The 14,465-nt window shown below is 37.3% G+C and overlaps 2 protein-coding genes across 2 annotated transcripts in view; one reads left to right on the forward strand and one right to left on the reverse strand.

The window, feature by feature from the left end:
* The window catches only part of spryd3 (SPRY domain containing 3), a 45,975-nt gene extending 40,859 nt beyond the window's left edge, over positions 1-5,116 (reverse strand). The window contains exons 1-2 of the mRNA XM_079850395.1: positions 4,984-5,116; positions 3,620-3,756 (exon numbers count right to left, since the gene is read on the reverse strand). Coding sequence (XP_079706521.1) covers positions 3,620-3,747 — 128 coding nt within the window. The 5' untranslated portion in view covers positions 3,748-3,756; positions 4,984-5,116. The remainder of the gene's footprint in view (positions 1-3,619; positions 3,757-4,983) is intronic.
* Positions 5,117-8,098: 2,982 nt separating this feature from the next.
* igfbp6b (insulin-like growth factor binding protein 6b) lies at positions 8,099-12,292 on the forward strand. The gene is made up of 4 exons (XM_079850425.1): positions 8,099-8,701; positions 9,499-9,533; positions 10,023-10,142; positions 10,850-12,292. The coding sequence occupies exons 1-4, from the start codon at positions 8,332-8,334 to the stop codon at positions 10,961-10,963; spliced, it is 639 nt and encodes a 212-aa protein (XP_079706551.1). The 5' UTR covers positions 8,099-8,331; the 3' UTR covers positions 10,964-12,292.
* The last annotated feature ends 2,173 nt before the right edge of the window (positions 12,293-14,465 follow it).

Here is a 14,465-nt window from a genome sequence, read left to right on the forward strand (position 1 = left end):
TAAAAAATTAGACTGCTGTTTAAAATAACCAACCAACGCAATCAAAGAGAGGGATTTTTTCCGCCGATGACGACTGCGTGGACGGAGCAAATAAATCAGTTTGGACCTCATCAAAAGATGTTAAATACAGCTACACCAGCCACGACTTCATCTAGACACATACTGGATAAGAACATCCTGATCAAACCTGCCAGTTTCAACAAAGAATACAAGTTCAGGATGCAATGAATCCAGTAAAATGCATTTAATGATAAAGGATAATAAACCGCTACTTGATTTTTACCAACTAGCCTGTTACTCAGTTTATTATATTTAGCAGGCTGAATAGGTCCTGGAGAGTAAATTACAATGTAGGGCTGTGTGATTAATCGTAACTGATTTTTGATTTTGGCTTACAACGATTATGAAAACAAGATAATCAAGGTAAAACGATTATTGTTCCACTGCCACATTCCACATTTTCTCCCTTAAAGGCCAAACTTAACATTCAAATCAGCCAAATAAGTGAGTGTTGTAAAATTCAGTCTACTGTTGCTAAACATCAGGACGTTTAATATTAAACAGTGTTATTAAAAGCGCATTAAGCCGCAAAAGAGACACTGTTCCCCAGGCGGCTTTCTGTGTGCGTGCTCCCAGTCGGAGTCGAACGCGGATCATCAAACGGGCTTCGGGTACGCACCTAAAATCACAAAGTTGAGTAAGAAGCCTAATAAGCAGCCTAATTTTAAATTTTATGGATAAGACTTTAATGCGCACTTCTTATACTGTGTTTATTCAGCTCTTACAGTGATTTTCTGGAGTAAAACTAACGCTTCATCTTGTGTGATGTACAATAAACTTCATTAAACTCATCAGTATATTTTTGGTCATCATTCGGACGGGGTCCACTACAGCAGGCTTGTATTAATTTTGGATAAAAGCAGATGACAAATACGTTATAACCGTAATTAAACTAAACTATATACCTGTCTTGACTTAAACATTACTTTCTTAACTTTATGGGGTGTGCTGGATGGCAGAAGCAGGCTAAATACACATTAATTGTGCAGATATTAACATAAATAAATACAAGATATTCAATAAAAAGAAAAGGAAACATGGATAAGACTTGTTCATGTTTCTTTTTTATTTATTTTTATCGATTGCAAAAATTAACTAGATTAATCACTTTTTTTCCCTGTGATTAATCACCATTAAAAAAAGAATTACGTTTTTAATATATTTTATAATGTGATAATTTCACAGTTAATCTCCAAATGAATGTAGAAACAAAGACAGTATATTTTAAATATTTGTCTAACAGGTAGGAAATATACAGAAATTGAATAAAATTATCAAACAGTTTGCACTGCATACATTTTAAATTATATATAGGTTACTCCTTATTAATGTTACAAAAGTTCTTTAGTCAAGAGCAGTGAGTGAGTCATTTTCTCTGTTCCCTTTGGTCTATGATTAACTTAACTGACAGACAGCATTATTGGCTGCTGTCCCTTTAAGAGCAGCCGCTGCTGACAGAAACACGGATCTCACACGCGCCTCATTCTCTCACAACTCTTTACGTTCATTTAAGACTTTATTTAACTCATTTAAGACTGCTCAGTCTGCTCTTATTAGGATATTCGACAAAACGTACATTTTGGCTCCTGGGGAAAACGGGAGTGTTGACAGGTATGCTCCATGCACGTTAGCTTGTTTGAAGTGGAAACTGTTTACCTGATGCCGGCTTGCTGCGCATTTTGCTAGCACGTGATGTCACACACTTGCAAACAGAATAGAATTAACACGAGAGCGTTTAGAGAGCCGACTGCTTTGTAAGCTGTATGCCGTATGTATGGATATGTATACCTGATCTACAATTTTATTCCATATCGGAGCCGATACCCGATACAAATATCGGATCGGAGCGTCCCTAACCGCTACTGAGTTTCTGTTTTGATATTATTATTCTGTGAGATGAGATTGTCCTGACGACTCCGCCCTCTGGGCAGGCAGCAACAGCTCATTTGCATTTAAAGGGATACACACTAAAACGGTGTGTTTTTCTGAGCCGAAGTGACAATTTAAACATGCTGTAAAAAAAGATCTGTTGGGTATTTTGAGCTAAAACTTCACATACACACTTTGGGGATATCAGAGACATTTTACATCTTGTGAAAAGGGGCATAATAGGTGCCCTTTAAGTAGCTTTAATAATGATTAATCTACAGTATATTTGTACAGTGAGACTATGCAGTGTTATTTTACATATGATTATTACATTTTTACTTATTTGAATACCACTGTTAGTATCTTCCTGTAAAACTTTATTTAATTTGTATTTTCATTCTGTTGTATTTATTTGTCTTTTTTGTTTGTAATTAGTTTCTTTGTTCTTATTATACTGATGACTGTTTACTTGTCTTATGTAATGATTTTTGAGGACCTTTTGCTGAAGTATCGATTATTGTGAAATTTCACAGATATTTCAAATGACTCGTATTGTGAAATAAGAATCTGATCATCTCGCAAACACGTTATCATCCAATGTAATAGCAAATAGGCTTTCCAAAGAATGTAAAATAAATATTTACATGGTATAATATTAGCAAATGTATCTCTCTCATGCGTGTCCCAGATTTTATCTTGCAAAATCACATATACGTCCTGCAATAGAGCAATAACCAGATGGTCACACAAAATATCATTATATTTCAATTATATGCTGTTCTTTTACATTTTTTATTGATCAAGAAATCTTAAAAAAAAAAGCCTATCAGGGTTTTAAAAAAAAATATTATGCAGCATAATTGATCACTGAACACTGAACATTGATAATAATAAAGAATGTTTCTTGAGCAGCAAATCATCATATTAGAATGATTCTGAAGGATCATGTGAGACTGGAGTAATGATGCAAAAAATGAATCACTAGAAAAATTACATTTTTCATTTTAATATAAAACAGTTATTTTAAATTGTAATAATATTTCACAATATTGCTTCTTTTACTGTATTTCTGATCAAAGAAATGCAGCCTTGTTGAGCTCAAGGAAATTCTTTAAAAAAAAAATGTTTTAAAAATCTAGGCTAACAAACCCCTTAATATTTTTGGGTGAACTGTTCGTTTAAAGTCACTGAACACATGTTTTGCACTGTTTGACTCCTCAAACTGGACAAACAGTGATATGAATTAATTCTTAAGAAGCTGGAGACTTCCAATATAAAAAAAAGGAATTACAACATCACATGTGGGAGAACTATTTATTTTTCCGATGGATCGAGTTTGCTTTTCATCTTTTTTTCTGATCAAATAAAAACAAGTAGCCACTGACTTTCTCAGAAATTATAATTGTTTCAATAAGTGAGGTCAAGGCTGATTACGTCTTTAGTACAGACTTATGGCTCAAATACACGCACTCCCAGTGCTTTGCGCTCGCAGGCCCAGCTCACTGATATCGATGTGGGTGGATGGTTGTGCAATTCAAAATAAACAAATAAATAAGGATAAATGAAAAGCAGTGCAGAATTTTTCCATACAAACTAGGGGGGTCAACACATGAAGTCCAGGCCGGGAGCTGATTTAAAAAACAAAGTGGAAAAAAGAACAGGGAAAGGGTCAAGTGCTGGGCAAACCTACCTTAGCGTGTCTCCATTCTTCAACATTCGTTTGGATCGCTCTTGATAACGAACAGCGCGGACTTCCCTGATTTCTCTGATCCTGCGGCGCCAGTTCAGAAATCTGTAGTGTAAATTGATGTCATCCATCTCAGAGGGCTATGGAGCAGAGAACAGATGGCATAAGGTTTAAAGGTTTTAGATTGAGGATCTGAGATATGCAATTCATTCAAGACATGAGAAGAATAAGTAATAATGGACTTGCTGTTCACAAACTGCGTTAATGCCTGTGCACATTTGATATGACTTGTACTCCTTTTTCAACCCCTCCACATGGTTATGTTTTCATTTTTAGTTTTTTAACCTTTAGAGCAAGGTTCTTGGGTTTGTGAGGAAACCACAGGAGGTTATTAAATATAAAAATATGAAACTAATTCAATGGAATATAAAATTAAAGTGAACAAATAGGGTTGCACAGTTAATCGGAAAATAAGTGAAATCGCTATCATCAAATGGGTCGTGTGTGTGTTGTTCCCTGTATGTGTTGCAAGTGCATTTAGGAACACAATGTACATTAGGTTCACTTTATTTACAGTCACATAATTTCCAACATAGCTTAAGTCTACAGTACAGTGGCCCTGCAGGAACTTTTGCACCCCTGAACTGACAAAAAAATAAATAAATATTGTGAATGCCTATTCTGGAGAATGCAATGGTTTAAAAAAATGGCCACATCACGAAGCACAAAATACTTTATCATCTAACAAGTCAACTGTTACATCAGTCACACACAAACATTTTTTTATTGTAGGGCCTCATTTTCATATTTGATCTTTATGAGCATGCAATAAATTCCTTCTATGAGAAGTTATCTAAGAGTCTCAAAGGCCTCAATAGATCATTTAACGTGTCAGCTGTCATTCATGCATCCAGGACATGACAGAGGAAAATTCTAGACTGTCGTTAATTGTCTTGTCATTTAACAACAGATCACAGATATTATTAGTTTTTCATAATCAGTTTACAGTCAAGTTAGACAGAAAACTACAGGGAAAATACCAAATACAAAGTATTTAAACATGTAAAGACTGACTAACGTTACATAAATGATGAAATAAAGTATTATATACCTTCTATTATAACCGCATACTATTAAAAGTATATTTATATGTTTAAAGAAAATACAGAAACGAAATAATTACTAAACGAGAGATGCAATCGCTCACTAGCTGTAGCAGGACAGTTTCAATCACTGCTAATCACCTTGCATAGCTAACAAATTATTAGCTACTTTGAGGCCTTCTCGAAATAAAAATACAATAACCGCTACATGCCCACAGTCTATAAAGAGTAATGTATCTAAATATGATGGCGTCACATACGTACCTTATGTACATCAGTAGGTAAGACGTTATAACATTCTAAGGCCACTTGTGTTTACTTTTAGCTATCGACTCCATTAGCTAAGCTACCTGACAAACTTCGCAGAAGTGAGAGCGATTCTTCCTGGATGGCGTCAGTGGAGGAATGAACGCAGCGCACCAATGAAATGCGTCACAGAGTTGATTGACAGGCGCTTAGCCAATGAGAAACTTCGCAGAGTGTCGGACTGTTTTTTTTTAAGCTGGGCTTCAAGAAATGCCGAGGAATGAGCACAGCACAACTCACATAACACAGTACGGTATCATCACAGAATCATGCTATTTTTTATTTAAAAGACTGTGATTGTGGCAATATGTAAGGGAAAATATACAGTCAGATGTTCATTATCGCAAATAATCAGCGTTTAAAATACACTGCCACAATCACATTTGTTAAATTAAAACCAGACTGTACATAATTTCACAGCTAATTAACAAAATAAATAGACAGAAAACACTGATTTGAGTTGAATTTATTTGATTATTTTACTTATAGAGACATCAGAGAGACATCCATCCTGGAGTAGTGTCATTATTCTTAGATATTTGACCATTGAATACAGTGATTGACCAATCAGAATCAAGTATTCCAGAGAGCAGCGTAATGAGGTAGCATTATGAAGTGTTGACACAACTATTTCCATTTTCTATTCACTATAAATACCTGTTTCCAGTCCACTATAACGGTCTGGCATTTCATCACCTCAAATAGTTGAAAAGTGGGTTACAGAACATTTGGCACAATCTAAGGGCACCTTATAATCATGACTCATAATGACTGCAGTAGAATACTGTAAGGCTAGCGTATGGAGCATAACACCAGCAAGACAGGATGATGCATGCATCTTATTTTTGGTATAAGTTACATTGAGAAAATGCTGACAAACTGATGCAGCAAGGTTGAAAAAGAAACACTGCATTGGAAGCATCAACTGTAGCTAAGTCTGACTTGTAGACAGAGATGAGGAGGAAAACCGTGTAATCTGGTGAATTTGGAAATGGAGAGACCCCATCGGTTTGGCACACATCTTGGAACATTCTCCGGCCAGAACATGTGGAAACAAAGAACGGGCCGTGCTGTGGTGCGGATGGGAATGTCAGACGGCAGGTGATTTTTGCATTCTTTGCCAAGAGTAGTCAACTCTAATAAGAGAACATCAGCCAGTCGACATCAATCCAAACAAGGAATGCTCCAAGCTTTTGTGATTTGCAGAAGTTGAATAACTAGTAGGCCTGTCATATCGGGACTGTTCAATGTTATTCGTAACCGATAAAGAGAACTATTCCACAGTACAAACACTCTGAAGGCAAACATGTTTGTTTTAAAAAGAACTATGACCACACATGTCAATACCATAAGATAATCATCTAAATCCTGTTTGCCTTCTGCACTCATCCCAGCCCATCTTTGATATCTTAACTTCCATCATGCTTCATGACAACAACAAATAAACACAGCTCTGTCCTTATGGGACCCCTGCAGTTGGGTGTGACCTAAAAGCAGCCATTCGCATGTAGAGACCCCATCAGACACATCTCTTTGGTGTATCCTGATGGTATAAATAGTTAGTATAAAGCCCCTTGGCAACTGTATGGAATTTTTATCGTCTTCTACGAAAGCACTCTGTGACATCTTTGCACTAAAAGACAACTCATAAACTCTCGATTAACGGTATCTGGGCCAAAGGACGACTAAAACTTTTTGAAGTCCTCCAAAGAGATCAGATTTATCTGGTTGAGTGCTGATGGATTGCATTATTAGTTGCTGGCATTTACCGTCTTTTGTACATTCCAGTGAAAACACTGCCCCATTTATCCAGATGGTCCCTTCTCCAAAATAAACTATTAAGTGGCAGAATCTCCCTTGGTTGAATCGCTCCATCATAAGGCAACGTTCTCGATGCAATGCAGGTGCTCATTCAATTAGGTCAACGCAGGTGCCTTTCTGAGTTCACATTCACTTAAAGTTGCGTAAAATTAAAATTCGATATATTTTCTAAATGCATGTTACTGATCTTATCCGCTTGCTAAGTCATGACATAAGGAATACTGTTTCCAGGTCCAAGCCTCTACTAGTTTCAGTTGAGAATACAATCTCAACAGCTGTTTATTCACTATTTATTCATATCACAAGTTTTAAAAACTTGTACTACTGTCTCCAGGCTCACGCGTCCATTCATTTCAGATGAAACAAAGGACATGTGACATTTCGGCATTGAGATTTTTCAGTAAGCACACCGTGAGTGTATATTAGCTCTGTTTGTTCTTTGCTTTTGGCACCTGATAGAGAGTTTGGACCTGGAAACGGTGTCAGACTTAACAAGCAAATTGTGAACGTTTGATCCATGAAAATGTTTCTTTTTTTTTTTTTTTTGACTTTTTGGCCATGCAATGTTTAATCAAAATGTTATAACCTTCCAGTAAAAACGGTAGATTTCTCTCTGGTGATGTATGCCAATCATTTACTCTGAATAAAACCCGCCCCAGCAAGATCACATTCATCACAAGCCAACAACCCATTCATTGAACCAAGTCCACGCCCTTCATTACGATAATACGGCGCAATATGGAAGAAAAGACCTGTTGCTAATTCAGTTTCATCACGACTTTAAAAAGACCTTTTTCTGCATCTGAAATATCATAAAACCATCCAAAAAGTTACTAATACTACGATGCTACATTAAAAAGCTTGACTTCTAAGAAGTGGCTGAGCTTTTTAGCATTCTTACAAGCAACAGGGTTAATGGAGCGACTCTCCCACGAGCAAATGACCGTAGTCGCATGTAATCACCAGAAAAATGGAATCTTCATTGTTACCATGGAAAAGATTACTAGAATGCTCTAGGATTTTCACAGATGATGCAGAAAAAGTAACCATCATAGCCAGAGTAAGTATCCTGGGCAAAGGAATGTTTCCAGATACAATAATGGGTGAGGGAAAGCTGGATCAGTGCTTGATGATTTCTAAAAGGAAAAATAATCTCTCTCTCTCTCTTTCTTTCCACCCCCCCCCCCCTTACACATTCTCTCTCTCTCTCTCTCTCTCTCTCTCTCTCTCTCTCTCAGTCCCAGCCCCTGAAGGTGTCATAACTGTGCTCTCTCCCTCTCGCTCTCTATCACCGCCTTTCAGATCTTTAAAAGCCGCTGCTTGCCGTTTCTCACTCGTTCTCGGTTTGTATCCTCTGGCACTGCAGGGGACTCCCGGCTTGCAGCCTCACCAAGCAAAGCTGAAAAGCGAGCAAAGAAACAGAGAGGGGAAGAAAAAGAAACAGACTTCCAGAAATAGCATCAGCCACGTACGACAGAACCGAGCATGGAGAACCTGAGACCCAGACGCAAGATGTCTTTCCTATCCAACTTGACACCCGTTGTCCTGTTGCTGATCGTCCACTGTGGGTCCTGGTCCCTGGCGGGTCGCTTGGGCCCCCACAAAAACTGCCTGACCTGTAAAGACGGGCACTCCTCGGGCGCGGGCCGGGCCTCCAGGGACCCGGCCGGGGCGGCCAGCGCGACCGTGTTGGCGTCGGGGGAGCCCTGTGGGGTGTACACCCTGAGCTGCGCCAGGGGGCTTCGCTGCGTGCCCCCTCCACGTGAACACAGCCCCCTTCAGGCTCTGCTGCAGGGCAGAGGCTTCTGCGCCAAACAGAGCAGGATGAGTCCCACCGAGAAGCCCCGCCCCACAGGTAAGAGTTTCAGCCAACGGATGCCTTTGCGGTTCCTTCCTCCGCGTTCCCGGCGTGCTCTTTTTCAGCGCCGTGCCGCATGCGGTGAACGGTAATCTGCTTTAAGTGCCAAAGCAAGATAGCTCGAGGATGCATTTCAGGTTCCACGGATGTGCTGCAAGCCGCTGTGCTGCAGTGTCCATATCAGAGGCTTGGTAGGATGACAAAACTGTAACTGAACCAAGGACATGTGCATAAAGTGCCGGGAATAGCTGCTGGTTTGCATGTGATGGCTGTAAATTCCTGAAGGGTGTAAAGGCATTTCTGTGATTTGAGGCTTTCACACATCATAAATGTGCACGATGAAGATCACTTGTAATTATGGTCATGGGTATGAATGTGCAAGGCTAGTGTGCAAGTACAGATGTGTGTCTGTGTGTATTTGCAATTGTGCACGTATGTCATGCATATGGGCATCAGAACTATTGAGAAGAGCAACAGAGGAGATGAAGAGCGAGAGTAGTGTGTGTGTGTGTGTGATCTTGAGTATATGTGAGTGTCACCCACATTCTGACAGTTTAATTTTATGTCTCCATCTACTGTTTACTTTAGGTCATTACAATTTAAGAGAGAACTATATTGTCAATTCATGGGAATGATTTGAGGATATAAAATGTGGGGGGTTTATATTTCAAGTAACCTGAATCAAGCAACATATATTCTAAAAAGTACAGCCAAATATATTAATTCAGTCAAAGCACTGTCTTTCTCTCAAAAATGCAGTCATTTTTCAGTACTGATGTCCCTTTTTCTCACAGGGTCACATCCTTCACACGGTGGTGAAATAGAAAAGGTGAGTCTATCCTTTGGTTTTTGACTTCTATAATTAATGCTTACTATCTCAATTGAGCATGAAAAAGAACAACAAAAAATACAATTAAAAAATACCATACTGGAATAGGGTTAATTGTGTTTTATTATTAATTTTGTTTTATATGAATTATGCTCAAAACATTCTGATAAAAACATTTAATAACTCATTCTAAGCATTGCAATATTGCATTTAAAAATGTATAAATGAGCAAGACAGGTCAGATTGTGGCTGTATAATTTAAATGGAACTTAAATGGTTTTAAAACATTCTGTAATCCTGAAAATCCAAATCTTATTTTATGATTTTATTACACCAAACTCTTTTGTGTACCTCTGGGTTGTGTTATGGAAAAAAAAAAATTGCCAAAATAGAATGGAATGATCAAAATGTCTCTTAGAATTATCCATAATACAAATTCAAAGGTATATGCGGTATTCCAATATGTAGTTTTCAACATTTCCTCACCAGGCTCCATGTCGTAAGCTGCTCAACACTGTCTTGCGAGGTCTTGAGCTCACCATTTTCCAGTCTGATCGTGACATCTACATCCCGAACTGTGACACACGTGGGTTCTACAGGAAAAAGCAGGTATTGGTTGAATAAATTAGGCTGGTATTGTTTGACCTTGCGCGAGTTCAGAAGCTGGTTTTGCCGCTTTAGTTTTAATAAATGAACTGAGGAGGAGGTTTTGAAATCTGAAGGGTATTAATAAGACTTTTGTGAAGCTAAATATATTTATTATATGAATTTTGTACATCCTAAGAGACTCAGTGAAGAATTAAGACTGTCACGTCTCCTATGTTTGTTGAGATTAATTGTTTAGTATAACATTTGATTACATTTATTTTCATCCACTAGTGGCCATATTTAATTTTTTTTAAGAAGTTGAACCATAGTTTTCATTCACTAGTGGCTATATATCATTTTGTTTAAAGTTTAACCATAACTTTTTTTTTTTATTCACTACTGGTCATATGCAATTTTGTATAAAGTTTAACCCTAACTATTTGTTTTATTCGCTAGTGGTCATATATAAAATTATAAAAAGTTTAACCATAACTATTAATTTTTTCATTCACTAGTGGTAATATATACCATTTTGTATAAATCTTAAGCATAATTATCATTATTAGTACTACTTTTTTGATCATGTGATTTTTAGATATCTGAAGGTCACTGTTATGAGACGCTTTGTATTGCGAATGTCAGTGTGACAAAATTGGAGGCTGATAAAAGGGTAGTAAAGCACAGAAAAATGACAAATCAGAACAGAACAATCTCCTGTGGTCTTGCAGTGTCGGTCCTCTAAGGGCATGCAGCGCGGGCACTGCTGGTGCGTGGACGAGCAGGGCACCACCGTGCCGTCACGTGCCGGGGAGGATGGCATTTTACCATGTGACGGAGAGTGAGGGGAGCGACGGCCCCACAGCTCTGAGCCTGGAGGAAGAGGAGGGGTACAGGGAGAGGGGATGACTTCAGCTCGGTGCAAGACACTGCCTGACCAGGACACACCAGGGATAAACCACTTCACATGGGAACGGGCCCTAACTCAGAACGTCCAGAGCACGTTCACTGCCATAAACTCGACCATCATGAGCATCAGCATCAGAACACAGAAATAATGACCACTACACCACATGAGCTTAAGTCGAGATAGGTCAGCTCTTACAGAGAGATCTTTAATTCCTTGCCCTACAGTAGAACTTCTTGTGTGTGTGTGTGCGTGTGTGTGTGTGTGTGTGCTATGTTTGCTTCTCAATGGGCTGTTATACTGTTAAAACCGTCCCCTCTCCCCTTCTCCAACGATACACTGACTAAACTATACTTAAGAAAACGGAATACACCTTCTCGTCTAATTTATTCTGGAGTATTACTAAATTTCCTTGAATACTTTCCTTGAGGACCTGTACACTTTGTCATGTAATCGACATCTAAACACTATCATAATGTGCACATTCGGAAAGTACTCCTTTTTCATTCATACGACACTGACTGCAAACACACATCGTGGATTATTTGTACATAAGTGAGTTTATTGTGGTTGGTTGTGTCATGAGGTGGAATATTCTTGAATGCTGATGGCTGTTACCTTTTTTGAGAAGTTGTTAGGCATATTTTTATATATTTCAATATGCTATTTTATATATATATATAAATATATATAAATTGTGGATTTATTTAATGAACTACGATGCCATGTATTTTTATATTGTCAGCAGTTTTTCATTGTCAAAACAGAGCTTATTTTATTCGCTAAGTGAATCAGTGCCATATGTTGGTGACACCATACAAAGGGATTAAAAACAAAAACACAATTTAAACATACCCTTTAGAGAGCATTTACTGCTGTACATGTGTTTTTTATATTATTATTATTTCTTGTCAGTTGTTTCATTATTTATGTTGATCCTTCAGTATTGGAAAGTGTTACAATATCGCTTAATTTTCAATATTTTAGATTGTATTCTGGGTAATTTGTTCAGAACGCTGTGTTTTCTCATTTCCACAATGCATTGAGAAAAAAAGTGCACAAAATAATGTCTGATCAATGTACCTCACAATGATTTTGTTGTATCAATATATGTGCCAGTAGTTGTGGGCCCTTGAAAAGGAGCCCATTGCAAAAATTATAACGTGTGCAAGAACTATGAAAAAAAAAAAAAAAACGGATACAGAGAAAAATAAATGCATATGTTAATATAAAAACTGACTCTTTGCAGAATCTCATTTAGAAACTCAAATGCATGAAATTGAATGTGAAAACTACTATCAAACCATATACATGCACCACTGAAATAGACGATAGAAAGCGATGAATTAGCAAAAGCAACAAGAAAGAGCAGATGCTGCTGTTGGCAGCAAAAATACAGCCATATGGGCATACAAATGTCATCATTCAAATATTGCCTTGTGCATATTGAGCTATGGTGACTGTGCATTTCTGTGAGCCTAGAGCAGATTTTGCTTACTAAGAATGACTGTGTATGCTGTATCAGGGCATAATATCTTGTTATATCAGCCAAGTAGATACATATAATGTTTTTTATTCAGTTTAATTATCATAAAAAAAAAAAAAGAGTAAATGTTTTGAGTGCTGGAGCTTTTGTGCCAAGACAGATTCATGCACATGTATACTCAAACAGCAATCCATATGCTTGTTTCCAAGGTAACAACATAGCCTATAGCAGAATATAGCATATGTCTGTGCTTTCATCATGTCCTACTTTCTATCACTGTCACTTGGAGAGTAAGAAACATTTTTGTATGCATGTATTATTCGGGGCAAGGGTGATATGGGCAAAAATATAGGCCTAATGACATTTTACCCACACATATTCATGACATTCGATAAAGTCAGTAACTCAAAAAAAAAAGAAAAAAAAAAAGTTCCTTAAATTCTTAAAATGTAAGATTCCTGCGCCACTAGAGGCATCAAACAGCATAATGAATTTTCAAAAGTCTATTTCTGTTGCCTTAAAATTAGCAACGTGCCAACAATGCGCCAGAACACACCTCGTTTTCAGACCAGCATGCCTATGGGCGCAAATGCATAAACAACGTGGGGCAGGACGTGAAAATGATAACTGCGTCGGACTGAAACTAGCAAAAAACACTTCGCGCTGCATAGCGCCGGCCCGCCGGGTGTAAGATAGAGCCCTCAGAGTGTATTTGACTGACAAAAAATAAATATACTCATTTACTGATTTCGACAGCTTTTAGGAAAAATGTGAATAGTGCTTAGGCCTACCTGTGCAAAAGATGCATCAAAGATGGCATGGGTGGTTGTCAGGGCATTGCTATATGAGTAATTCAAACAGTCCTCTGAGTGACATTTCAGGCGTTGTTATGCAGGTTTTGGGTAGTTGCTTACTGGCCAGAGTCAAAAGTCCACCTCTAAGTCTCTATTCTGGTCTCCAAACGCCTCGAGTTCCCCCTTCAATCATGAAAAATCGCCCTCCGATTTGAGTTTTCATTCCAGTGACTGGAAGTCCTACTCAATTCCGCGAATCGGTTCTTTCGAACAAATCGTTGATTCTTGATGTGATTACGAAGCACCTGACATATTTGCGTATATTACATGCTCTAAACATTAATTGCAACAGTAGCCTATTATTTATTTTATCATACAGTGTTTTTGTCTTGGAAAGTATCATATTAATGTGAGAAAATGGACTAAAGCTGCCCCTTAGCTATACGCAAAAATAAATTTCCTGATAGGCCTATGATTAACAACCAATAGCCAATAACATTTTTAAAAGGCTTTGTTGAATATTCATAATATATTGTATTAATATATTACAATATATTTAATAATATATAAGGAATTGCCACTTTTGATATATTGAAAAATATGACATTATGAAATGTGTAACTATATGCAAACAATAAAGTGAGATAAAAGTGTGAATGTGTTTAGCTTTATGCATTAAGTCATGAAAGATAAATTAATTAATTTAGAATTCTAGTACAGTTTTTAATATATATATATATATATATTAGTATAGCCATACATGGTTCATGCATATATTGGAGTATATTGAAAAGTATAAGCACTAGTTTCCATATGGAAATGTATTATGTAATGTATAGCATTTTATTTTCCAGTACATTCCCATAATTTTATGTTTTGTAAGGGAAGCCATCTTTTAAAAAGTTCACAAACAAACATCTGAAGTCACATGAGTCACTTTAATATAATATAAATAAGGTCCGATCCAGTCCAATTCCAGAACGAACCGATTTGTGAATCGGTTCAACTGAATCATTGAAAAGATCCACTTCCAAATTAACGGTTTGTTTAAATATGTCATTCATGTCACTAGCAAGAACGAGTTTAATAGTTATGATTAGATAAATACTTATATTTTTTCACTGTCTCATCTCACCTGTAAAACCACATGACGTACACTC

This window comes from Squalius cephalus (assembly GCF_949319135.1).
Source record: "Squalius cephalus genome assembly, chromosome: 18".
NCBI lineage: Eukaryota > Metazoa > Chordata > Actinopteri > Cypriniformes > Leuciscidae > Squalius > Squalius cephalus.